General features: G+C 35.9%; 3 protein-coding genes across 7 annotated transcripts in view; 2 read left to right on the top strand and 1 right to left on the bottom strand.

Annotated features, from left to right (window-relative positions):
- TRIM23 (tripartite motif containing 23) overlaps window positions 1-9,838 on the bottom strand; it is a 33,523-nt gene extending 23,685 nt beyond the window's left edge. Inside the window, exons 1-3 of the mRNA XM_036117456.2 lie at window positions 9,609-9,838; window positions 4,130-4,292; window positions 3,249-3,370 (exon numbers count right to left, since the gene is read on the bottom strand). Of these exons, the coding sequence (XP_035973349.1) occupies window positions 3,249-3,370; window positions 4,130-4,292; window positions 9,609-9,689 (366 nt within the window). The 5' untranslated portion in view covers window positions 9,690-9,838. The remainder of the gene's footprint in view (window positions 1-3,248; window positions 3,371-4,129; window positions 4,293-9,608) is intronic.
- Window positions 9,839-10,344: 506 nt separating this feature from the next.
- TRAPPC13 (trafficking protein particle complex subunit 13) overlaps window positions 10,345-27,665 on the top strand; it is a 38,688-nt gene continuing 21,367 nt past the window's right edge. For 4 of the 5 annotated variants that reach the window (XM_036117462.2, XM_036117461.2, XM_036117460.2 and 1 more), the window contains exons 1-4: window positions 10,345-10,486; window positions 21,811-21,879; window positions 22,442-22,541; window positions 23,901-23,985. In XM_036117462.2, coding sequence (XP_035973355.2) covers window positions 10,441-10,486; window positions 21,811-21,879; window positions 22,442-22,541; window positions 23,901-23,985 — 300 coding nt within the window. In that variant the 5' untranslated portion in view covers window positions 10,345-10,440. Of the gene's footprint in view, window positions 10,487-14,206; window positions 14,341-21,810; window positions 21,880-22,441; window positions 22,542-23,900; window positions 23,986-27,665 lie in introns of those variants that run through there. The other variant, XM_036117464.2, reaches the window with a different exon arrangement.
- Window positions 10,351-15,918, top strand: SHLD3 (shieldin complex subunit 3). The gene is made up of 2 exons (XM_036117470.2): window positions 10,351-10,486; window positions 13,534-15,918. The coding sequence occupies exon 2, from the start codon at window positions 13,649-13,651 to the stop codon at window positions 14,402-14,404; it is 756 nt and encodes a 251-aa protein (XP_035973363.1). The 5' UTR covers window positions 10,351-10,486; window positions 13,534-13,648; the 3' UTR covers window positions 14,405-15,918.

Below are 27,665 nucleotides of genomic sequence, written 5' to 3'. Positions count from 1 at the left end.
ACCCTGAGGTCAAGAGTCCCATGCTCTACTGACTGAGACAGCCAGGTGCCCCGTGCCCCTCCCCCCGCTTTCCCCCCGACACTGCTTTAAATACTATTTATCATGGTGATGTATAGAAAAAAGAGAAATGCAAATGCTATTTTGAGAAGCAGGTGTATGCACAAGAATCAGCTGCAAAGTTTTTAAAAACATAGATGCCCAGACTCTAACCTAGGAAATACTTATTCCAATAGATTGTAGTAGAAGCTTGAGCTGTGTACTTTTTTCTAAAACTCAACAGGTGAGTTCACTGCACAATCCTGGGTGAAAAAGCACTGATTTAAGTAAATAAAAAATAAACAAATAAAACCTATGTTATATATAAGCTTTTAAATATTATTTCTAATTTCATGAGTTACTAAAAAGCACCCAGGTTGAAAACCTTTACAGGTCAGATAATCAAGAATGTTTTGAAACTTATGCTGAATATTAAAAGGCCATAAATGGAAAGGGAGCAATCTGGCATAAATTGTTCCAGAAATAAAAATTAGAAAACACATCAATGGTGTTATTAAATATCACATTAAATTAAAAAAAGAACCCAAAGGTAAACATTTTTTATTCGCAATTATGAGAAGCAGGTACATGTAAAATTAAAAATTCGTATCTTCTGTTTTCCAGACATGACAAATAACTTACAAGGTCAACATTAGACAATATTCTAATGTCTTTTGAAAGATAAAAGATATAGCACATGAAAGAACTACAAAAATTTTAGAAAACAGTGCTCCCCGCAACTATATGGTCAACCAATCTTCAACAAAGCAGGAAAGAATATCCAATGGAAAAAAAACAGTCTCTTCAACAAATGGTGTTGGGAAAACTGGATAGCAACATGCAGAAGAATGAAACTGGACCACTTTCTTACACCATATACAAAAATAAATTCAAAATGGATTGAAGACCTAAATGTGAGACAGGAAACCATCAAAATCCTAGAAAAGAACACAGGCAGCAATCTCTGGAACCTCAGCCACAGCAATTTGTTGCTAGACACATCTCCAGAGGGAAGGGAAACAAAAGAGAAGCTGATAAAAAGCTTCTGCACAGCAAACAATCAACAAAATTAAAAGGCAACCAAAGGAATGGGAGAAGATATTTGCAAATGACATATCAGATAAAGGGCTAGTATCCAAAATCTATAAAGAACTTATCAAATTCAACATCGCAAAAATAAAAAAAATCCAGTTAAGAACTGGCAGAAGACACGAACAGACATTTCTCAAAAGAAGACATACAAATGGTAAACAGACACGTGAATACTCAACATCACTCAGCATCAGGGAACTACAAATCAAAACCATAATGAGATACCACCTCACACCAGTCAGAATAGCCAAAAGTAACAAATCAGGAAACAACAGATGTTAGTGAGATGCAGAGGAAGGGGAACCCTTTGCATTGTTGGTGGGAATACAAACTGGGGGCAGCCACTCTGCAAAACAGTATGGAGGTTCCTCAAAAAGTTAAAAATAGAAGTACCCTACAACCCAGCAATTACACTACTAGATATTTTAAGGATACAAAAATAGTAATTTGAAGGGGCACATGCACCCCAATGTTTATAGCAGCACTATCCACAAAAGCCAAAATATGGAAAAAGCACAAATGTCCATCGACAGATGAATGGATAAAGATGTGGTATGTATATACAATGGAATACTACTCAGCCATAAAAAATAATGAAATTTGCAATGACATGGATGGAACTAGAGGGTATTATGCTAAGCAAAATAAATCAGAGAAAGACAAATACCGTATGATTTCACTCATGTGGAATCTAAGAAACAAAAAAGATGAACATGGGGGAAGGGAAAAAATACAATAAGATAAAAACAGAGAGGGAAGCAAACTATAAGAGATACTTAACTATAGGGAACAACCTGAGATTGCTGGAGGGGGGGTTGGGGGGGATGGGTTAATGGGTGATGGGCATTAAGGAGGGCACATGATGTAATGAGCACTGGGTGTTCTATGCAAGTGATGAATCACTAAATTTACCCCTGAAACTAATACTACACTACATGTTAACTACCTTGAATTTAAATAAAATCTCGAAGGAAAAAAAATAAAAAGAAAACAGTGCTCCAGTTTGAAATTCAACTCAGTGATTCACTTTACATAAAGAAATCATGATTTAGGGGTGCCTGGGTGGCTCAGTTGTTAGGCAACTGCCTTCGGCTCAGGTCATGGTCCCAGGGTCCTGGGATCGAGTCCCATATCGGGCTCTCTGCTCCGCGGGAAGCCTGCTTCTCCCTCTCCCACTCCCCCTGCTTGTGTTCCTGCTCTCGCTGTCTCTCTCTCTGTCAAATAAATAAATAAAATCTTTAAAAAAAAAAATCATGATTTAATAAAAGAGAAGTAGAAATCAGATATTTTTTTCCTTGATACTAAACCTGTTATTTTAAAGTTGATCGCCAAAATCATTACTGTTATTTACTACAACTATTCTTATATCTAGTAGAGTAATATGAGCTATGTGGACAATTCTTCAAGCATTAAAAATGTATTTTAAGGGGCGCCTGGCTGATTCAGTCCATTGAGCATGCAACTCTTGATCTCAGGGTCATGAGTCCAAGCCCCACATTGGGCGTGGAGCTTACTTAATTGAAAAAATAAAAAATAAAAAAATAAAAATGTATTTTAACCTGTGTTAATGAGCTTCGTTCTAATATTTACTGGACGATCGGCCTGTTGGATAGAGAGAGTATACTTACACACAATTTAAACTTTTCATGAAGATATTTAATAGTAGTGATTCCCTCAGGAGCTACTGCTATTTTTGAAGCATTTGGCCTCTATACTACCTGGCCTCTTTCAAGGAGTTCTCTTTCTTTGTGCTGTACTATTTATTGTTGATTCACTTTTGCACTCTCTGGTTTAATTTGTAGCTTATACCTTCTTCTTACCCTTCTGTAACCTTCTTCCTCTTTGACTTTATCCTTGGGTAGAAGTGAATTACAATAAGGAAATAAGTTTACACATAAAACATACTTTGGGTATAGTATTTTCAGAGAATTCAAGTTTAAGTTTTACTGCTGTTCAGCTAGGAATATTGTTGCCTACAAAACTGTAATGTAATGAAAAGTTGTGTTTCTGGAATCCTATCTGCTGGAGCAAGTGAGGTAAGATTGTGCTTTTAACGGTAAATACTTTAAATTAAAAGAAAAAATTCATGCTCATAACATTACACCAAGTTCTATCAATACCTCTCCGGATATCCCAATGGCTTCTTCTGCAGCTCCATACTGACCAATATGTCCATTCTGCAGTCGTTCCAAAAGCTCCAATAAAGCAAAATTTTTTTTCAATCCCCAAACACCTGAATCTCCTAGAATAAATATAAAAATAAAAACTAAATCTAACAAAATGGAATATTAATCATTTTATCTCATACCTCAGTAGTAATTTGTCATATATTTTAATCATTAATAATGTCTAAATCTTCAAATTCAAATTTTCCACATTATTTTTCTATGCTAGAACTATTGTCTTGTTAAAATTCTCTTTAAAAAACAAAAACTCCTCAGCATTGTAAGTAGAAACATACTTAAAGTTCTACTATTTTTCTATCATTTAACTTTATAAATCCTAGTTTGTCAATGACTTTTAATATATATTAAAACAAGTGCTTTACAATATTTTTTACAGCAACCTACAGTAAGAAATACATTTGCCATTACAACACAGGATAACGTACATTTATTTATACATAAATAAATTTTTTAAAATATGTGTATATTTACAGCTGAAACAAAAGTTTCACACACCAGTATTCACTCTAACAGTGTGCAACACACCCACATTTTTTGTTCTATTTCTTCTTTAAAATACCTACTCAGAGCCAATTAAACTGATTTCATAACTACAAATAAGCTCTGATTCATGTTTGAAAACCACTGTATGAAACATGCACTTAATCTAAAATAACTCCTCTCAGTAAAATGGAACTCGAACAGCTAAAGATAACCTTTTTCCCCATCTCTCATCTAACCTAGAAGCTGCAGCGATCAATGACTACACAAACTCCTTTTCATACAAATAAACCAAACAATTTTAAATCTTAAATACACACAATATATTTTCCTACCTAGATCTGTTACTTGTCGATCAAAAGGGCAACGGATTGCTCTTCCATGAAGAGGGAGGCGGGTAAGGCAGTCATGACAGACTGTGTGGCCACAAAGCAGAAGGCGAGGAACTTTGTCTCCTTGCAAAGAAAAGACATCTTCACAAACTCCACACTCCAGCACCTAATATTTGGAAAGGAAACATGTGCTCTTTAAATGATTTTAAGAGTACACATACTTTAGGCTAAAAAAAACTCGATCTAATATATTAAATCAATCTCGTTAAATTATTCCTCCATGAAAAAAAGTCTAGAGCATAAAACTTTAAATCACCTTTTATCATTTCATCTGACAGACCCCATAAAAATTACATCATAGTGAAATCTCCTTGAAATGTCAACTGTTAGGGACCAAGATAATGTTGTAAATTAACATCATCTTTATCTTTTGAAAATTATGTCTTGATTCATTATATCTGAATCTGTATAATATGTAATTCTACCAAAGTTGGGTTCTTAAACAATTTCTCTGCAATTACCTAGCCCCCAAAAGACCATCATTAATTTGAACAGAAATCATTTGAGGGCGCCTGGGTGGCTCAGTTGGTTAAGCGACTGCCTTCAGCTCAGGTCATGATCCTGGAGTCCCGGGATCGAGTCCCACATCGGGCTCCCTGCTCAGCGGGGAGTCTGCTTCTCCCTCTGACCCTCCTCCCTCTCATGCTCTCTGTCTCTCATTCTCTCTCTCGCAAATAAATAAAATCTTTAAAAAAAAAAAAAATCATTTGAAATATGTACTAGGGTGACAGTTACCCCTTGTAAATGATCAAGAACTTGTTCAGAACAGACTGTAAGTAATATTCAAGTATTTTCTAGTATCCATTTATATTACATAATGTAAAGTTAAGAAAGCAGTCAGCTAAGACTTAAATTTCAATTCATTGTTCTCAATTAATAAATATGCCCCTGGGTTAGAAAGTATGTTGTCTATATAATTCCAATTTCAGGCACATTACTTGCCCAAGGCCATGTGGTCAGTTAAAAGAAGTGACAAGAATCAGCATATTCTGATTCCCAAGCCCATGAAATTGTTTTATAATTAGTCAACAAACTATATTTTTACCAATGAAGCACTGTTGGTACCTTTATCTGCCAACATATTCAAAGTATCATACAATTTTAATTTATTTTTTAAAAATACCCACACTGAACTGTTCAATTATATCACTAACTATGTCGGCCATCCATGACCTGCTACAATCTGGCCTCCATCCCACTGCTTCCCTGCCACCCCCTTTAGACTCTATTCTCAAACTATATCAAACAATTTGTAGTTCCCAGAACATGACAAACTGTTGCCTCTTTTTTATGCTAATGCTGAGGAAATAGCTAAACAGACATTTTCCTAGTAGATTCTTTTTTTAACATTAATAAACAAATTTCTAAACAACCGTATCTCCCAGTGTACCCACAGCTCATTCCAACTGAAATGACCACACTACCCTTTGGGCCATCATGCATGGATAAGTGTTCATCTTAACACCCTAAACATGTTATTTCCATTATTGGCTTCCAGCCTGTCTTTCCCTCTTAGATCAAAAAGCCCTCAGAAACAGGGCATTACAAACAACCCAGTACTAGTGTGCTTATATAAATAAAGTCTGACAAGATTAAAAATTAAAAACAGTTCAGCCCAACCACCATCCCCCAACAAATTCACAATGCAAGGTAAGAGAAAATCCACAGTGGAAATCAGACTTAATCCATTAAAAATTTAATACTAACTCTGTAATTAATTTGGACTTAGTGCATGAAATACAAACATCTTTCACTGTAAATTGATAATTCATAATTGGCTTGCATCCCAGTATGGTTCAAAAGAGGCTTAAATGTAACACACAACTCACAAGAAAAGACATAAAAACAGCTCTTTAAGTATCTGAAAAGATGTTCAATCTCACTCAAAACACTTTGAAATGCACTTAAACCTAAACCAATATACTTTTTTCAGATTAGATCAAACAGGTTGATAACCCTTTGTGTAACCCTTTGTGTTGGTGAAGATGTAGGAAAACAGATATTCTTATACTTGCTGACTGCTGTGAAATATTTAATAACTAATATAGGCTTTATGAAAGGCAATTTGACAATACCTATCAAGAGTTTACATAGCTTAGTAATTCTATTTCCATGAATTTATCTGACAAATATATCACACATGTGTGTCAAGATCTCTATGTTATTCCTTACAGCACCATTTGCACTTGCAAATGATTGGAAACAAAATAAATAGATAGCAATACAGACTGGGAAATAAACTATAGTATACTCCTGTACTGCAAAACCATGTGGTTTGTTGAGAAAAAGGAAGTTTCTTATGTACACATACAGAACGATTTCATATGAATAAAGCAAAGTGAAAAATACATAGAATATTTAGCTTTTGCATATAACTGGGGAAAGAGAACATACATTTATATGTATATTTTTATACAGGCATACTATCTTTCTAGCAGGATACACAGGAAACTGATTACACTGGAATAGTGGCTCCCTATGAGGAAGGAAAATAGATGGGAAAAGTTACACATAAATTGTATTATACACAAACACTTAAACGTATCCTACATTTTTAAAAAAGGCAGGACAGAAGTTTCATTTAAATGGTCTCACTTAAGGGACGCCTGGGTGGCTCAGTTGGTTAAGCGACTGCCTTCGGCTCAGGTCATGATCCTGGAGTCCCGGGATCGAGTCCCGCATCAGGCTCCCTGCTCGGCAGGGAGTCTGCTTCTCCCTCTGACCCTCCTCCCTCTCATGCTCTCTGTCTCTCATTCTCTCTCTCTCAAATAAATAAATAAAATCTTTAAAAAAAATAAATAAATAAATAAATAAATAAATGGTCTCACTTAAATATCAGATTCATTCAATACAGAAAAGATATAACAGAATTAGATATTAAATAAATGCAACATTCTTATAATGTCCTCATTTCTGTAACACCATAATTATGACCATAAACTCCAAACAATCAAATTAAATTTCAGTCCATTCATATCTTTTACCTCTGACCCCATAATTACACAAGATAAAAGAACTTAAGTTGCTACTATAGGTTTTTTCAAAAAGCACTAATAACATACCACAGATTTATAAACTAAACACAGGTCCAAAAATAAACTTACTAGACTATTTCGTATCAACTCCGTAAACAAAAGAGTAAGAAATTCTTTCTTCAGTATTTATGAACACGAACTGTGGCTAACAGCACAAGGAATTAAACCCTAAACAAGAAAAAAGCTCTTAATTTTATCAACTTCACAAATATGCCAAAGAGAGCTTCAAACTTATTACATATAAACCAAATTTTAATAAACCAGACCATATTTTATTTAAGTTTTTAATTTATTTTTTTAGTAATCTCTACCCCCAACATGGGGCTCAAACTCACGACCCTGAAATCAAGAGTAGCACACTCCTCCAACAGAGACAGCCAGGCACCCTAACCAGACCATATTTTAAATGGACTAAGAAGACTCACTCTTCAAAAGAAACTTTCCTGATTCTTTTTTTTTCTGACTCTTTTTTTTTTAAGATTTTATTTATTAGTCAGAGAGAGAGAGAGAGAGAGAGCTCACGCACAAGTAGGGGGAGCGGCAGGCAGAGGAAGAGGGAGAAGCAGGCTCCCCGCTGAGCAGAGAGCCCCATGCGGGGCTCGATCCCAGGACCCTGGGATCATGACCTGAGCCAAAGGCAGACGCTTAACCAACTGAGCCACCCAGGCGTACCTCTCTGACTTTTTTGAACGTAAATAATTTCATAATATCAGATTTTTGACTTTGAGTTTTCTAATGAAAAAACCCTCATTATCAACTTGTTCATTATTTTACCTTTTAGCATTATATACTTCAACTTTCACCCTCCAATGAATAATTTCTGCCTTCATCTATGAAAATGACAATGAGTTGTTTTTTTAATTTATGCCACCATCCTCCTTACAAATTATGGCATAAGGATCTTGCCAAAAAGGACTACCCTACTGCACAACTGAGGCACATTTTACATGTGAAGATAAAAACAAAGTGAACCTCTAACATATCACACTCTGTGCTGTAACAAATTTGAGTAATACAAGGCTTTTGTATATTTTTTGAGATTTTAAGACAACTAGGGTAACAAAAGTAGATACAGCAATAATATCCATTCTAATAACAACTTCTTGATTCAATGTAAATCACAAAATAATCTTTAGGTATTCTCTACTTAGGTAAAGTACAATTTAATAAATAAAACCTCAACCATGTAACATGCCTAATAACAGGGCTCCTCTGTATCTCAGATATGCTGTGTACCTTCAGAATAACTTCAATATAAAAAGGCCAGATGAATCAAAAGCCATCAATAATTGATAATATACCTGTGAGCAGAAATGGAGCATTTGTTGTCATATAAAACCAACATTAAGTGAAAGATCACAGGTGCCTATTACCCAAGATCTTAAAATAACTTCAGATATTATCTGGTATAGTGGTTCTCAACCTTGGTTGCACATTAAAATCACTTCTGGGAATGTTTAAAAAATATAGTGATGTCAAGTTAATCAGAACTTGGGGAGAAGGAATGTTATCAGTAGGGTTTATTTTTTTTCTTTTAAGTCCTCAGTTACTCTAAATATGTAGCCAATAATGAGAATTACCCTTAACTCAGATTACAACAATCCTGAAAGTTATTCTACAAACCGATGAGATCAGTTCTCCCTTGCAGATCTTCCATATGTATATAGTGGAAGGGAAATGTGAATCCCACATATTTCAATTGATTTGTTAGTAAATACATTTTGAAGCATTTAAGCATGGTAGAATTTCAAACCTGAAGCATAGGGCAATTCGTATATCCTAACGTTAATGTTCAGCCATGCTGCTGCAGGGACACTTCTCAAAAGTGTTGACAGACTATACTAATAAAAGAGGAGGGGGCAGATCAGCCATTACTACATGTCTGGTTATAGAAGTAGTGCAATAATGAAAACCAGATTTTAAAGGCAGTCAACCCTGGATCCATGACACACTGTGTTAACGTAAACCTGAGTTTCTTCACCTGTCAAATGGTAATTATCATATACCTCATAAGTAGATATCAACGAGGTAAAATACTTAACATAATACCTTGCGATAACAATGGCTCAATTTAATAAAAATAAACTAATGCCTGTTAAGCTTAACAAAAAGGAGAGGACCTAAGCAAAGACCGGTCAAAGTCAGTCTCACAGGCCCATAAGCTCTTTTCACAAATGTCCCCATCGGCCAAGTAGAGGACTGGTATGAGCGGAAGACGAAGCAACTCCAAGCCCGAAGAGATAAAAATCGCGGAGGGGATGGCATAGCTTGTAAAGCCGAGAGGGGCGCAAAGGCCCAAAGAAGACGGCCGGGGCGCGGCCGCCAGACCTCAGGGATGAACCGAAGGGAGGCCGATGGTGGAGAACAGATCACGCAATGTCCCTCACCTTCACCACGGCCGTCCCTCGGCTGCCCTGACGGCCACCGTCTAGTCCCGCTCCAGGCTTGTTTACAATCAGGGTTGCCATCCTACGAGAAGCGGTGCCGCAGAAAGAGCCGTCACGGCCTTCAGCTGAGGGGCGGGGTCGAGCCACCTACCCAGAGGCCTCGGCGTTCGCCGCCGGCGCACAGGCGCAGTAAGACGCGGAGCGCCGCTGGGTTGACCTCTGGGCTCCTCCTCCTGCCAGTCACTAGCTCTTTGGCTGCACAGCCTTGTATATATGAGCGCTTTGCTATTTATATTGGTATTATCCGGGAGTCTGCAACTGAGGGCAGGAACAAAATTAAAGGAAAAAAGAAGGGCTAAAGCAAGAAGTAAATTTTCGGGGTGAAACTCCCGCTTCAGTAACGATCTCTTCCTAATTGCCGAATAGACGTGGGAGCAAAGGGGGACTACATCTCCCTGCATGCAATGCGGTTTTGTTTAAACTACAAATCCCAGCATGCAAAATCCGTTTCTTTTACTCCGCATTGTAAGGATCTGGGAAGCTACGTATTGTCACCGAGGAGTGGTTTCTTGAAGTCATGATGTGTGACTGTGGCTTGAAAATAGGGAAGTATGTTATGTATAGGTCTCTAAGAAGCAAGAGATGGCTTTGGTAAAAAGAAGCCGTTGAGTCCGTAAAGGACGGTGCTAAGAAGAGAATTTACGGCATCACCAGCGCAGAGAGCCTGTTGGGAGTGATTTGATCTTCCCGAACGTCCGCTTTTCTGTTTTCTTCCGGGCTGCTTTGAACCTCTTCACCTGCCGTAGGCAGTGGGTCGAAAGTGCCGGTCAAAATGGAAGTGAATCCCCCCAAACAGGAGCACCTGCTGGCCCTGAAAGGTAAACTTTTACGAACCTGACTCCCTTTAGTCTGTTCTCCTCTTCTCTCACTAATTCTCGAAGCCTTTGCCACATAGATCTGGTCCCTGGGATGTAGGCCTCGTTTTTCTTAAACACTGTTAGTGCCTGCCCTCCTGTTCTGTCCTTTGGCGCCGAGTGTAAGGAAGCAATTTCTTCTCTTTGCTTTTTAGGTTTGACAGCCTTCCTCTAGAATGGAATAGATACCTGGCAAATCACTCATTGTGTAGATATGCTGCAGTTACCAGACTGGTTTTAGCCGCGGAAGCTAAGGTCCCTACCTTACCCGGGGAGAGCCCAGTGAACCAAGATGATTTACAATAGGCATCTACAGTGATTTTTCCTTGTCTATTGTGACTTCATGTGGCACTGATAAAGTTACTAGGCTTCATTCAGCTTCATCTGTGAAGTTAGTCTAGTATTGCAGTAAGCAGTGCCAAGGATTTAGAAATACATCGTACAACAACGTATAGTTTAGATTTGTTAAAACTTCAGTTTACTTCAAAGTTGTGGATATGGGAAAATTAATGCCAACTTTCGTTTTCTGCACACAGCAAAAATTTTTAATAAGTTTGATGATTTAATTGTATCATTATTTGGGGGAAAACCAACAGGGCAGAGTTTTTCTGGAATTCTTATTGTTTTCTGAAAACCTTTTATTTAAAATGCTTTCAGCTTTATTTCATCTGTTTTCTACTTCCACGAACGCGCTTCTTCTTTCTTGGATGCTGTACTGTGTGGTTACCAGTAACTTCTTGGACTGAGCTGAGAAAAGGCTCAAGAGGCATTTGAATTCGGTTACACTGCACTTACCTTCCTTGTGGCATCCATTTTGAGGGACCCTTATCCCCTCCCCAGTTATGATGTAGGCATCACACATTCCAGAAGCTTACCAGTCCCATCTGTAACATAAAATCATATACTGATAGCTGAATTTAATAGGGTTGTCTCTGATCATAGAACTAAAAAACAGTATTAAGTAATACAGCAACAGGACCTATAAGCTTAGCCTGAGCAAATGAGCTAGACTAAAATGGGTTCTTCTGGAGAAAAAGGAAAAGTAACTGTCACGTTTTTTCTTAATCTTACATCAAGTATGTGGAATAGATTTTACTTAATATCTATCAGAAATTTAAGAAACTTTTTCAGGGTCACAAAGCTAGTAAGTGATTGGAGGCAGTATTTCAACACAAGGCCTTCCTCCATCTTTCCAAGACTCCTTATTGCCTCCTAATGAAGGAAACAGCATTTTCAGAGAACATTCTCTCATCAGTTATTTTGATGGGAATTTGGAACAGTTCTGTTAGCTCCTAGGTATGATTTTATGCAAGCTGGAAGCTATTAAACACAGTTACATTCCAGTGATGTGGAAGCTAATTGCCATTGGGTATTTTTAGTTTTCTATTTTTCTTTATTTTCTGAAATAGAAGATAACCTGGGAGACTATTTTAGTGGCCTAAAAGGATAAGTCCTTTGAAATTCACGGATAATTTCAGTTTTATTAAAGCTCTTTGGTACCATTGTCCCCCCTTGTTAAACAAGAATTTTCACAAGCTTTGGGGCACCTGCCTGGCTCAGTCAGTGGAGCATGTGACTCTTGATCTCGGGGTGGTGAGTTCAAGTCTCACATTGGGTGTAGGGATTTCTTTAAAAAAAATAATTTATTAAAAAATTTTTCACAGATTTTAATTGTACTGATTGTTGGATGCCAAATATATCAATTTATGTGGTAATTTAAGTTTACTTTCTTATCTAAGTAAATTATTAAGGAGCTCTCAGAACTTCATCATTCTCGGAGTACAACATTGACTACGTTCAAAAAATGAAAGAATTCTCAGTGCCATATCTTACAATGTGAAAGTGTAAGGAAGAGGAAAGAAAAAATAAAAGCATTATTAATGCTTTTAAGAATATGCTCTCTATGTTTAGATTCATATTAAAATTATGGATGTTAAGGATCACAGTCATTTATGAATTTAAGTTGTCAAATCTCTTAATGGACGTTAACAGTAGGTGAAAAGAATCATGAGATTAATTACTTCTGACTCTTCAGAATCAGTGGTCAAATGAGTATTGTGACATCATGACAGGAGTCCCCGTCCATGGTCATTCTAGCAATGGGAGAACCCCTTCAAAAAGTTCTCTAATGATTTGGGGGAGAAGAGATACAACCTCTCATTTTTTTTCCTACAGTAATTAGGATTTGAAAGAGTCTGCATTATGGCTCATGCAGCTTTGGACTTGGTTAGGGAGCCTAACTATATGCTGGAACTTATTATCAATGACTTCATTTGGGGCAACTTGAAGACTTCTTTGCTCTAAGAGGGAAAAAAAAAAAATAGGGAAGGTCTAGCCTTCTTGGTCCTCCTCCAAAGTGGAATTCAGGAGCCATGGTACTAAGGTCTTGATACTGTGAAATTCCCCCATTTATACAAAGGAGACTTCGTCACAAACCCATTCCTAGCCTGGCTAAAATCAGAGTTAAACTATTTTCATGTTACTAGTGTTTACTACTGCAAATGAAATAAAATCATTAAGTACTCTGTCTATATATTTGGCAGAATTCATATAATTTTAAAGTATAAAATTATTTTTCTCAAGGCATTAAAAATTACAATGATTTTCATTGTCCTCAATTCAGATGTCTCAAATTTTTAAGTATTTCTACATTTTTGTTATCTTCAAATGAATCTAGTATTCTAAGAATCACTAATTTACCCTTTGTTTCTGCTATAGTCTTAATATTATTTACCTAATATATTAGTAACAATAGTTCCAAATCCTTTATATCTGTTGAGTTAGACTTGTTGACTCCTAGCAGTTTTAGGCTAGAAGTGATCTTATAAGGCATCTAATCAGATCCCTTATTTTGGTGAGATAAAGCATTTCCGGTTTTGTGGATTACATTCACATTTACCAATAGCACTTGGTAAAATATCATATTGGGATTGGTTTTGTTTTTTCTTTTTCCCTATTTGTGTGTAGGCTATCCCTACCATATCTTACTCTTTGCAATACTTCCACTTTAGGTCCTGTTTCCCTCTGATTTGGAAAGAGAGTCTTATAATTATAAATTACATTCTAGCGCTGAGGAGCGCATCTAAGAAATGTTTTCTTCATTAAGAGTAACTGGATTACTGCAGAATGACTACAGAAGTAATATTACATTATCGACCATATGAGAATGATCCCACACAACTGCCAAAAATTGCAGAGAAAGCAATTCAAGACTTTCCTACACGTCCGCTGTCGAGATTTATTCCTTGGTGTTTGCATGATGGGTCCAAACTTCCACTCAAACCTAAAAGATCACCACCTGTGATTTCTGAAGAGGCAGCTGAAGATGTGAAACTGTACTTAACCATTTCAGAACGTGATGTTAAATCACAGAGTTACGATTGCACAGTAGATCTTTTGGAATTTCAACCTAATTTAAAAAAAAGGAAGCACTTAATCCGGTCACACTCACTGAATGAACAGACTAATTCTGGAACTCTAGATAAACATTCAGAAAAGGGAAGACAGCACAAGAAGAGGTTTTGGAGTGTTTCACTTCCCAACAGTAATTGTACTGAAAATATTTTTCCTTTGTCTAAAAAATTGCAAGATAGTTTAAAGGCACTGAATTTGCATTCACTTTATAGAGCAAGATGGACTATAGAGCATGCTATTTGTAACAACCAAACTCTGGAAGACATTTGGGCAAAACTCAATCAAATCATCAGGCACAATGAACTTCCATCTTGTAATGCTACATTTCAGAGACACTTAGGCCAAATATGGGTGTTCTGTGATATTACGTACTGTGAATATGTGGGAAGTCTTCTTAAAGGAAGGTTAGCTCTTGCTGGGAAAATGAATTTATTCGTGCATAAATATGGTGTTATTTTTAGTATGTAATGAATTTCACTGATTGTTAAAGAGAAGAATATTCTGAATGAACTGAGTATGATCTGAAATAATGAGATCAGGGGCGCCTGGGTGGCTCAGTCGTTAAGCGTCTGCCTTCGGCTCAGGTCATGATCCCAGGGTCCTGGGATCGAGCCCCACATCAGGCTCCCTGCTCAGCGGGAAGCCTGCTTCTCCCTCTCCCACTCCCTCTGCTTGTGTTCCCTCTCTCGCTGTCTCTCTGTCAGATAAATAAATAAAATCTTTAAAAAAAAAAACTTATGAAATAATGAGATCAGTCAATTTTTATGGGATTTTAACTTTTTAACTTTTTAATTTGACCCCTCACTAAGATAGCCTGTTCATTCTTAATATTGTAAAAAAAAAAAAAAAAATTGTGTGGTAACTTGTATACAGTTGTTTTCCAGAAATAAATGGCCATCAGTTGAGTTCCTAGACATGTCTATTAACTCAAGAGCTTTCTGGGTTATACTTTTAGTAGTCTTCTAAATGAATCATGCTAAGTTGTTATTTATACTGAGTTTAGAGATAAAATGTTCTATCCCTTTTGTTCTGTTACTTTTCCAGTGGTTGAATTAGATATTGCAGTGAATTACAGTGAATAGTTTGGATTTTGGTAAAGCCCCAAAATATAATTTTATAGTGTTTTTTCTTTACTCTTCTAAAGTGTAATGATTTTTTTAAAATAAATAAAACCAGTTCATTGCAAGTGCTATTCAAGTAGCATGAACATAGTTCAAATTGGGAAACTAGCCCAGATTCTACCAATGTTTCCAAAAATCTGTAACTGACAATATTTGATGTGGAATTTTGAAACAGAAGTACAAAATGTCTAATTTGCCTAAACCATAACGTATCTTTAAGGATATAACTTATTTTGAAGGGAAGTATCAAATGTGGATAAGAAATCGTTATTCTTTATTTAATCTATTACAAGTAGTTCAATCTTAATGATGGTTAATGCTGATTGCTAGTTGACTGGTTCCTAGAGTTATTATAAGTTTCCCATGAGCAGAATGTTATAAATTGAGTTTACACATCTCCTCATAAAAATACCCAAAGTGATTATACAATAAAGGTTGTTATGAGCAGTTTTTTAATCCAAGAATCATACTTTAATTCTTTATTTAAATTCAATTTAGTTAACATACACTGTATTATTAGTTACTGGGGTAGAATTTACTGATTCATCAGTTGCGTGTAACATGCAGCTCATTATGTCAAGTGCCCTCCTTAATTCCCATCACCCAATTACCCCTTTCCCCCATTCACCTTCCCTTCAGCAACCCTCAGTTTGTATCCTGGAGTTCAGCATCTCTTACAGTTTGCCTCCCTCTCATTTTCAGTTTATTTTTCCTTCCCTTCCCCTATGTTCATCTGTTTTGTTTCTTAAATTCCACATATGAGTGAAATCATATGGTGTTTGTCTTTCTCTGACTGGCTTATTTTGCTTAGCATAATACCCTGTAGTTCCATCCCCTTCATGGCAAGATTTCATTCATTTTGATGGCTGATTAATAATTCCATTTTATGTGTATACCACATCTTCTGTATCCAATCATCTGTCAATGACTATCTGGGCTCTTTCCATAGTTTGGCTATTGTGGACATTGCTGCTATAAACATTGGGATGCAGTGCCCCTTCGAATCACTGTCTGTGTATCCTTTGAATAACACCTAGTAGTACTATTGCTGGGTCATAGGGTGGCTCTATTTTTAACTTTTTTGAGGAACCTCCATATTGTTTTCCAGAGTGGCTGCACCAGTTTGCATTTCCACCAACAGTGTAAGAGAGTTCCCCTTCCTTTGCATCCTCACCAACATCTGTTGTTTCCTGAGTTGTTAATTTTAGCCAAGAATCACACTTTATTAAAAAGAGTTTCTTTGTCTTCACATGTGGCAGATTTAAAGTTTTATCATTTGTATTGATTGCTTTCTGCCTCTTTCAGAAGCAGTGAAAGGGTAATTCAGACCTGGAAAACTCAAGATGGAGTTTTACTGCAAATAGTGCTATGATTTCAAAAGGAGGAGAGATCCATTTCTCATCTATCTACACAATACTTAAGAAGTAATCAAGGCCTAAGAATTTAGAATCCACTACTACTTTGAAGCTTTTTTAGAGTATTTAGAACCTTAGGACTGATGATTCTAGCATAAGCTAGTAGTAGGGCTCAGCAATATTTCTCATTTCCACTGTTAAGTCATAGATGTGGAAGTAAATTGGGGACACAAGAATGCATACAGGAAGGTGGATCTGTGAGACCATTTGATAAAATACCAACGGCATTTTACTCTCTAGGAAAGTGGCAGCGATACCATAACTTTATTTTTCCCTGACAACCTCTCTACCTTCAGATAAATGTTAAATTCAACCAAAAAAAGATGTGGAGGATATCATATGAATTTAACTTTCTTTACCAATTTATCAAATAGCTTAAAGACCATTTTTTGAGAATTTCGAAAATGAGCTCCTGCATAATGATCACTTTGATATAATTTGCTCAAAATGCCCAGAATTCACAGTTCACAAACTTGAAATCATTCAGGGACTAGACAGGCAAGACTGTAGAACGTAGTTAAGGACTTGGAACTTGAAGAAGATTCTCCTTTAATTTTTTTATGTTCTTTTCAAGCAAAATGTATACACAAATTGAACTTGGCCCAGGTCATTAGTTTGTAACCTCAGGTCTATCTCTTTCATAAATTATTGAAGACTTATAAAAGTTTTTTTAATAAGATAATAGGTGGAACCTGAATTTCATAAATGTGTTTTGTGAGTTCCAATGAAAATGGTACTACACATGACACTATATTTGCTGTGTGTAGTGAATATTTGATTTGGCACTTGGCAGAAAATCACATATTCTTTTTTGCCTCTTTAATTTTTGACAAAGAACCTGTTTTTTAACATTCAACCTGAATATAAGATTATCATTTAATAACCAGTGCTTTATTGGGGCACTTCAGTGGCTCAGTCAGCTAACCTCCAACTCTTGATTTTGGCTCAGGTCATGATCTCTGGGTTGTGGGATCAAGCCCTGCTTCAGGCTCCGTGCTCACTGGGGAGTCTGCTTATCTCCCTCTCCCCTGAGCCCCACCGCCTTGTGCATCTATTCTCTCTATATATAAAGTAAATAAATCTTTTAAAAAAAAAAAAACAGTGCTTTATTATAGTTCCTCTGCCAGGTTTCTTAAGCCTTGCTTTTGTTGGTAGTTGCTCTTTTCCAACTAACATTATGTGTAATATTTGAGGTCCATTAATTTGCTGTAAGACAGGAAACATTGAGTTTTGTTTTGTTTTGTTTTGTTGTAGTTTGCAAAGCAGTGCTCTCTTTTTTTTATTAACATATGATTTGTTTCAGGGGTACAGGTCTGTGATTCAACAGTCTTACACAATTCACAGTGCTCACCATAGCACATACCCTCCCCAATGTCTATCACCCAGCCACCCCATCCCTCCCACCCCCCACCACTCCAGCAACCCTCAGTTTGTTTCCTGAGATTAAGAGTCTCTTATGGTTTGTCTCCCTCTCTGGTTTTTGTCTTGTTTCAATTTTTTCCTCTTTTCCCCTATGATCCTCTTCCTTGTTTCTCAAATTCCACATACCAGTGAGAACATATGACAGTTGTCTTTCTCTGATTGACTTATTTCACTTAGCATAATGCCCTAAAGTTCTATCCATGTCGTTGCAAATGGCAAGATTTCATTTTTTGATGGCTGCATAATATTCCATTGTGTGTGTGTGTGTGTGTGTGTGTGTGTACATATACACACCACATATACCACATTGTAAGTATATATATATATACCACATATACCACGTTGTGTATGTGGTGTATATATATATATATATATACACCACAATGAGTTTTAATATGAGATACTTTTACGTTACTAACTGGGCTTTCCCAGTTTGTGTTTAAGAATCTGCAGTATGACGAACTGTGCTTTATAGTAGTTTTCTTTGAGTCCACAGGATGATAGTATTTCTTACCAACTGCAGTCTCCCCCCACTGATTTTTCCCTCTTTGAAAATATGATGGAAACAGGTATTTTTAATACCAGTTTGGGAAGTTTTTATTTTTAATAGAGGGTTATTCTTTACCCACCCTCTATTATCTCATCCCCTAGAAAATCATAGAATCAGTAAAACTAAGCTTTATAAGACTTTTGTACACAATGGAAGTTTGAGCATATAATAAGCAAATAAGTTGGCTACACATTTGGGTGAACTCAAAAACACTTTATGTTTTTTTTTAAGTTTTTATTTAATTTCCAGTTAGCATACATTTAATATTAGTTTCAGGTGTACAAAAGAGTGATTCAGCACTTCCATACAACACCTGGTGCTCAATACAAGTGCACTCCTTAATCCTTTTCACCTGTTTAACCCATTCCCCCACCACCTCTGCTCTGGTAACCATTTAGTTCTCTGTAGTTAAGGGTCCATTTCTTGATTTGTCTCTCTTTTTTTTCCTTTTGCTGGTTTGTTTCTTAAATTCCACATATGAGTGAAATCACATGGTATTTTCAAGGACACTTTTTAAAAAGAGTGTTTTAGGATTCCCTTGAAGAGTGTATTTTTATTAAGATTAGGTTTCTTCTGGGGGCGCCTGGGTGGCTCAGTCAGTTAAGCATCTGCCTTCAGCTCAGGTCATGATCCCGGGGTCTGGGATTGAGCCCGCATCAGGCTCTGCGCCCAACTGGGAGTCTGCTTCTCCCTCTCCCTCTGCCGCTCCCCCCTGCTTGTGTGCTCTTTCTGTCTCTCTCTGTGTCAAATAAATAAAATCTTTTAAAAAAAAGATTCGGTTTCTTCTGAAATGAAAAAAAAATGGGGAATAGAGAACACCACTTGGTGTTAAAAGTGAGCTTAGAGGGGTGCCTGGGTGGCTCAGTCGGTTAAGCGTCTGCCTTCAGCTCAGGTCATGATCCCAGGGTCCTGGGATCAAGCCCCTCCCCCCCCAGACAGGCTCCCTGCTTAGCAGGGAGCCTGCTTCTCCCTCTCCTCCCCGTTCATGCTCTCTCTTGCTATCTCTGTCTCTCTCGATATCTCTCTCTCTCTCAAATTGAAAAAGAAAAAAAAAGTGAGCTTAGAGTCTTAGATACTTAGATTGTGAAAAAAAAAAACTGTCTCTTCTTTATCATTTCTAGAGCCCTTTATTATCCCCTTCAGATTGTACTTAATTTTAATCTTCTTTCCTAGTTAGAAGTAAGAGTGAAGTAGAAAGTTAGAAAACCTCCCTCAACCACTTCCAGGGCCTCGTCAATGACCTGGTTAATTGGTTAATACTCTGCTTGACATGGAGTCCTATTTTGAATTCCCATAGGATGTTTCTGATAAGGCATGACATTCCAGGCTTATGACTCCAGTCTTACAATTAATAATATAGAGATTTTGAACAAAGTGAATTTATCTGAGTTCAGATCTAATTCTGCCACCTATCTGCTGTAGTCTTTTATATGCAGATTACCTTCTCCAAGCATCATCCTTATGTATAAAAGGTAGATAATGGTACCAAATTTGTAGTCATGAGAATTTAATGTGTTGATACTTGTGAAGTATTTAGCATGTTGTCTAGCACTAGTAAATGCTCAGTATATATCAGTTATGCAAGTGACTTGAGAAATTTTAAGGTTAACATTTGTTGCCTGTTTCAATAGCCATCCATTTATATTTATATTATGTTTTTATTTTATTTTATTTTATTTTATTTTATTTTATTTTATAAGTAAGCTCTGTGCCCAGCGTAGGGCTTGAACTTAGGACTCCGAGACCAAGAGCCAGCCAGGCCCCCTCAACAGCCATCTATTTAATATAACATTGTTTAATGGCCTCAGTTCATAAAACTTAACATCTTCAAAATAATACCAGTTAATGAGGATTTGGGTGAGGTGCTAATTCTTTCATTCAGCAAAGATTTTAGAATATACTATGTGTCAGAAACTATGTCAAGCAACAAAGCGAGAAAACTGAATATAATACATAAGAGCCTCAACCTCATGGAGCGTGGATCAGAGTGCTGTAAATAAGTACACGTATCAGTTCATGACAAATATAAGGGACTATGAGAGAGACAAGGTGAGCTGTTACTTCTTTTTTGGAAAAGATGACATTTAGCCTGAGACGAGGATGAGAAGGGCACTAAATTTGGTGTGAATGATATAGCTAGTTAGTAGTTAGGTGGTACACGTTTACATATGCTAATGATACCACTTATATTGTGAATTGACCGTTTAGGTCAATAGTCTTTAAAGGTTTTTGGGTTTGATTTGAATGAACATTTTTAATAGAGTGTAAAGAAATAGTCTATAATTAATTTTCTGAAATATTTCACAAGTTTATATGATTTTTAATGTTACATTTTTGTCTTTATTTTGATGTGATCAAAGGTCAGTCTTTAGAAATAATTGAAAAAGATTTTTTTTTTAGTTAGAAAGTCTTATCCTTACTTGACTAGGTTTCATAAATTTTCACTTTTTAAAAGTTTTTTGTGGCTTAATTTTTGCCTCTTAACTATCTGATACATAGGCAATTTATTTGATACTTCAATTGAATTTGTAAATTAAATTTTTTATTTTTCCCAGATAGCTAACCAGTGTGCTAGCACTTTATCATGTTAATTTTTTTTCTGCATCCTAATCTTTTTTTAACTATCTAATATATCTGTGTGGTCTTGCATTAATAAGCCAATTAGTTGATTATAGACTTAAATCTTTTAATATATGGTAAATCCATTTCTTCCTCATTTTTTTCCATTAATTTCCTTCGCTTATTTTTTACTTGTTTTTCTAAATTTCAGACACATTCTGTCATGTCCCAAGAACAAATCTTAGTTTTGGTTGGAATTTTACAAAGCTATACGTTAAGTGATACTTTTGTAATTTCTATACAGAATTAATATTACTTAAAGGTCCACTTACTGAACTTCCAGTGGCCAGGGATTAGAACCGAGAGATAAAGCTCGTAAAGATTCGTTTTTTTGTAAAATTACTGTCTCATATTCAAGATGGTGAATCAAAACATTTTTCCCTTTCAGGAAGATATCTTCTTGATATTGTTCATAGTCACTCAGGATTTTTCTTAAAGCCTATTCTCATATACCTTAAGCTTTAAAATTCCTTTATTTTTCAGCTTTTCTATAATGTGGCATTCTACATTTACATTTAATTTTTATAATACATTAGGTTTTAAATAAATGATATGTAAGATTTTCTGTTATAAATTAACATTTTTAGTAAATCATTGGTGTGTGATTTTGGGAATACTTACTATTATATTTAGGAAGCTTTAGGTTATATTTGATTTTAGTATAGAATTGATGGGTATCATACACTCAACTTGGAATGCTAGCCCAAAGCAGTATTAATATTTTCTTTTTTTTTTCTTAATTCACAGTGATGCGGTTAACTAAGCCTACTTTATTCACCAATATTCCAGTAACATGTGAAGAAAAAGACTTACCTGGTATGCTTTGTTCTGCTTGCACCTAGGGAAAAGTTGAAACCTGGATTGCCTATATTACCTTGGAATAAGCGTAGTCTTGCCAGTCTTATACTAACTTTTTGCGGCATTCTTTGTTGCCTCTTTTTGTATGATGTAAGTGGTGGCCATCTAAGTGTAGGTCTTACTCATAATCTCTAAGTCAAGATACTGTTGATTTCCCATGGCAACAAGAAACTTTTAATTTTAGTAAGGATACATTCATAGTCATGATATTAAAATTTTATTTATCCTCACATGTTCCATCAACGTGTATTAGCCATTCCCTTTATTTAAAATTATTGGAACTCTCTATAATATATTTTGTATCTGATGACCTTCTTTTTCCTTTGTTTCTGAAGTGTTCATTGTCCATGAAAGTAGAATTTTTTGGCATGCATTTGTTGTGAAGATTATAAATTAGATATTTGTAATATAATTTTTCTTAAGATTCTTTTTTTTAAGTATTTCTCCCAGCTGTTTCTTTATGGAGGTAAAACTTATTTACAAGATAGATGTTAGAATTTATGTTTTTCTCTTTCTATAGGAGAGCTCTTTAACCAACTCATGAGAGATGATCCTTCAACTGTAAATGGTGCAGAAATTTTAATGTTGGGAGAAATGTTGACTTTACCACAGAATTTCGGGTAAGAATGAAATGTTGACATAAACTGTACTTAAAGCCATTACAAATTATGTTTTCATAAAATAACTAATGAATGGAAAAATACTCATACATTTAAGTGGTTAAAAAAAAAAAAGGTTTTACCAAAATTAAACTTTGTGATTCCGGGTTTTTTTTTAATTAAAAAAAAAAAGGGGGAGGGGCTCCTGGGTGACTCCGTCAGTTAAGTGTCCAAATCTTGCTTTTGGCTCAGATCGTAATCTCAGGTTGGTGAGATCAAGCCCTTCATCGGGCTCACGCTGGATATGGACCCTGCTTGGGATTCTCTCTCTCCCTTTCCCTCTGCCATCCCCTCCAAATCACCACCACCAGCCCCCTGCAAAAAAAAAAAAAAAAAAAAAGATATGTATCCAACATAAGGTGTCAGACTTGTCAGCTCATTAGGAACTGTCAATTTTTATTCCTTCTCTTATTCTTAGCTCTTCTCTTATTCTAGGCTATTAATGAGGTAGAAGCCCTTGGTTTTACTCTGTTTGCAACTGAGAGAATTTAAGACCACATGGAATTTTTCAGGTTTTTATTTATTTATTTATTTATTTATTTTTTTAAGATTTTATTTATTTGAGAGAGGGGGAGCACAGAGAGAGAGGCAGAAGGAGAAGCAGACTCCCCGCTGAACAGAGAGCCTAAAGCAGGGCTCGATCCCAGGACCCTGAGATCATGACCTGAGCTGAAGGCAGACGTTTAACCGACTAAGCCATCCAGGCGCCCTGATTTTTCAGGTTTTTAAAAAAGGTTTACAGAATGTGGTCACTGACTGGTGTCTTGAAAGCTTGGAAATATATTCATATTAAAAAATTTACGTAAAATATATTTATAGATTTTTGTGTAATATATATTTATAAACAGGTATTTTTATAAATCTTTACAAAAATATAAAGTAGTCATTATTTGTATTAGAATAACTTAGAAAAATAAAACAAATTGGTAAAAAATACTCAGATCAATTACTGGGGTCTCTACTAGATTTAGGGCATAAGCTATTTTAAAAATTGCCTTTTGTAGTCTCTTCAGTAATAAATCCTAAGACTTTTAACATGGATCTGATTTCGGTGACTTATGTCTAGAGAAACAGGCTGTTTGTACAGTAGTTGAGGGCCAAGATACATATCATGTTTTATAGGCTATATCAGTATTTTGAACTGTGCTGGGTAATGAATGAGCAGCCTAAAGTACACAAAGGAATGCCGAAGCAGTATTTCACCTGATCACTATCCTTTACTAAATTCTTCTCCATTTTAAGATCTCAGTGGTGCTTATATAGAATATTTGTGTTAAAACTTGAGTGGATTTTTGCCTAAAAGTTTATTTTATTTCACAGGAATATATTTTTGGGAGAGACCTTTTCCAGTTATATCAGCGTTCATAATGATAGCAATCAAGTTGTAAAAGATATATTAGTAAAAGTAAGTGGCATTCTTGTTTGGGATATATATTTTTTTTTTTTAACGTTTTAATTTGTATTCCTGTGTTTTTGAAACATCATTAAAATGCATTTTGATACTGGACTTTTTAATTGTCATTAACAACAGGCATTAATTGAACACTTAAAGGTATAAGATAATATGCTGAGCACAGAATCATTTTTCCTTATCCTCAAAGGTTGTGATCACGTGGGTGAGAAAGTATACCAAAGGTTTAAGTTTTTATTAATAATTTGTGATTAATATAAAATTTGGAAGAGGAGGAAAGATCACAGAGGATTGCATCAATCACGAAGACTTATTGGAGAAGGAACACAACAGGATCTTCAAAGAATGGTAGGATTTAGAGAAAAAGAGGAACATGATACTCAGGAGCAGAGGCATAGGCATCCATAAAGTGTTCTTGTAGCAGAGAACAGAATTCACTTGATAGAAGAAGTAGGTAAGGTACAGAGATGTGTAGTAGTCATAAAGTGGAGCATCTTGAAAGCCAGGTTATAGCTAAGGGTTTTAGCGGGTTTTTTTGTTTTTTGTTTTTTTTTTAAGGCAGTGGGCAGTCAGTGGGGACTTTTGAACAAAGGTATTCACACCGTGTTGGAAGAGTGATATGAAAGCATTGTATGCGATAGTTTGTAGGAAATACACCAGTTAGAAGATTTTTGCAGTCATTTAGAAATCAAGAGGTAGAATATGCTAACTCAATTAAACAATCTGAAATTTATTCAGAAAGAGAAAGGGCATAAAGAAAGTAAAAATTTACTGTAGGTCACGGGCGCCTGGGTGGCTCAGTCATTGAGCGTCTGCCTTCGGCTCGGGTCGTGAACCCAGGGTCCTGGGATCGAGCCCCGCATCAGGCTCCCTGCTCGGCGGGAAGCCTGCTTCTCCCTCTCCGTCTGCCCTTGCTTGTGTTCCCTCTCTTGCTGTGTCTCTCTGTCAAATGAATAAAATCTTTAAAAAAAAAAAAAAATTTACTCTAGGTTAGGGAGAAGTCATCAAAGCTATCTTCACATGGTAACTTTATGTTACTAGAGCATTGCCAAAAGGGAAGTCCAATTAAAATGAGTTTTAAAATGATCAGCAAGTATTAGAATTGAAAAGGACCTCATAGAGCCGATATTCCAAATTTCATATATGACCCAACTACCAGAAACTGGATGCAAAATTTTTCATAGATGTTTGTATGTTTGTCATAATATGGATGGAGTTTCTGCCTTTTATTAAACTGCGGGTTGTCAGACTATAGCCTGCAGGCCAAATTTGGTCTCTTGCCTGTTTTTATAAGGCCTTGGAGCTAAGAATGGTTTCTACATTTTCAAATGATTCAAAAGAAACAATCTTACTTTGGATGTGAAAATTATATGAAATTCAAATGTCAGTGTCCATAGATAAAGTTTTATTGGCACACAGCCACAGTCATTCATTTATGTATTATCTGGGGCAGATATTAAGCTACAACTGGGAGTACAACTAGGGAGTTGCAGAGTTGCGAAGAGATTGTATTATGACCTGTAAAGTCCAAATTATTTGCTCTCTGACCTTTTATTTTTATTTTTTTTTTTTTTAAGATTTTATTTATTTATTTGACAGAGAGACACAGTGAGAGAGGGAACAGAAGCAGCGGGAGTGGGAGAGGCAGAAGCAGGCTTCCCGCAGAGCAGGGAGCCCGATGCGGGGCTCGATCCCAGGACCCTGGGATCATGACCTGAGCCGAAGGCAGACGCTTAACGACTGAGCCACCCAGGCGCCCCTGCTCTCTGACCTTTTAAAGAAAAAGTTTGCCAACCTCTGCATTGATTATGAAAAGGTCTGACTGTGAGAACTTTGAGAACATATACTTTTTTCCTGGCATACAGTTGACATTCAGTAAATGATTAATTTATTTTCATAAGGTGAATAAATCAACCAGTACATAAGATTTAAGTCAGTATTTAAAAGAGTAAATAATATAATAGCATACTTAGTATAAAATATCTGTTTATATTTATGTTGGCTTTATGAGATTTAATTTCCATAAAGGCAGTGGTATTTAATAATAGTAGCTAATGTTTATTGTGCAGTGCCCACCAAGAGTTATCTTAGTTTCTCAGATAAGACATTCAGACTCATGATTTACATATAAGCCATTTTTGACATCAGAATAACTTAGGATATAGGTGAGGAAGCACAGCATGATACTGGTTTATATTTTTATTTTTTATGTTGTCTATTAGCTCTTAGATGTCTCTATTATGGTTTCTTAAAAGAAGATTTAGGGGGTGCTTGGGTGGCTCAGTCAGTTAAGCGTCTGCCTTTGGTTAAGCATCTGCCTTGGGCTCGGGTCGTGATCTCAGGGTCCTGGGATCGAGCCCCGCATCGGGCTCCCTGCACAGCGGCAAGTCGGCTTCTCCCTCTCCCTCTGTGATCTCTCTCGCTCTTGCTCTCTGTCAAATAAATAAATAAAATCTTTTAAAAATAAATAAGTAAAAGATTTAGATAATTTTCCTTCATTTTCAGTGCCTTGAAACAATGTATTTGGAGCATTTAGACTATCTGCTTTTTGTAGGGTTTAAAGAACTCTGTGAAATCATGTGAGCTTGTATGTCTAATGGGGGAAGTTTCTTAATAACATCTGCCCTTTTTTCCTGTGGAGATCAGTTTAAGCTTTTTGTGTCTAATGGTGTATAACAGTTTGTTAAACTGTTTTATTCTAGGAAATGATCCACTTTAGGTAGTATTTGCATACAGGTCTACAAAGTAGTCTCTGAAAAATTTCTTCTCTATTGGTATTTTTTGCCTGGTCATTTCTTATTTTGCATAATTTTGCTTCCTTTTTTTTTCCTCTCTTCGTTAAACTAGCTTTTGTTTTGTGTATTTTTTTTTCAAAACTTTTTTCATTATATTTAATATTTTTTTATTCTCTACCTCTTTGATTTTTGCTTTTAACAAGTTCCTTTCTTACGCTTCTGATTTTTTACTTTGTTCTTTTCTAGCTTTCTCAGCTGGGGATTTAATTTTTATTCTTTTATTTCTGTTGATAAAAGAATTTTCTTCTGATTGCTTTAAACATATCCTACAGATTCTAATATGTAGCATTTTCATTCTGATTACTTTTTTAAGAATTCTATAATTTTATTTTTATTTCCTCTTCTACCCAAGAGTTGTTTAATAGGTTTTTCAGATAGAAAGGAAGTTTTTTTTTCTGGTTAATGATCTATAGTTTGTTTAATTGCATTGTGATAAATTTTGTTCTTGTTTTATTCCTGCTTACAGAACTTGATAGTGTTTTCTTTGTGACCTAATACTAATTTTTAATGAATATTCCATGTGTACTTAAGAAGAAGGTGTATTTTCTATTATCCATTGTAAAGCTAGATATATAGATCCATAATATTTACCTTACTAATGGTGTTGGTAGGTCTCCCGTATCTTTACTTCCTTTTTTTTTTTTGGTCAACTTGATCTGTCTTGTACTGAAAGTGACATGTTAATCTCATATTATTAGTGTGCTTCTATTTGTATCTTAAACTTTGTGCTTTATGAAAGGCTATGCTCTTTGGTTCATAGATATTTATGCTTGTTATTCTTCATTTTGAATTGTGGCTTATAGCACTAAAAGTTTCCTCCTTTGCCAGTTCAATGCTTTTTGGCTCGAATCTTAGTTGGGGTGTCTGTATCACTACCCT

This window comes from Halichoerus grypus, chromosome 2, assembly GCF_964656455.1.
Source record: "Halichoerus grypus chromosome 2, mHalGry1.hap1.1, whole genome shotgun sequence".
Lineage (NCBI taxonomy): Eukaryota > Metazoa > Chordata > Mammalia > Carnivora > Phocidae > Halichoerus > Halichoerus grypus.
This window is presented reverse-complemented; position numbering and strand designations above follow the sequence as displayed.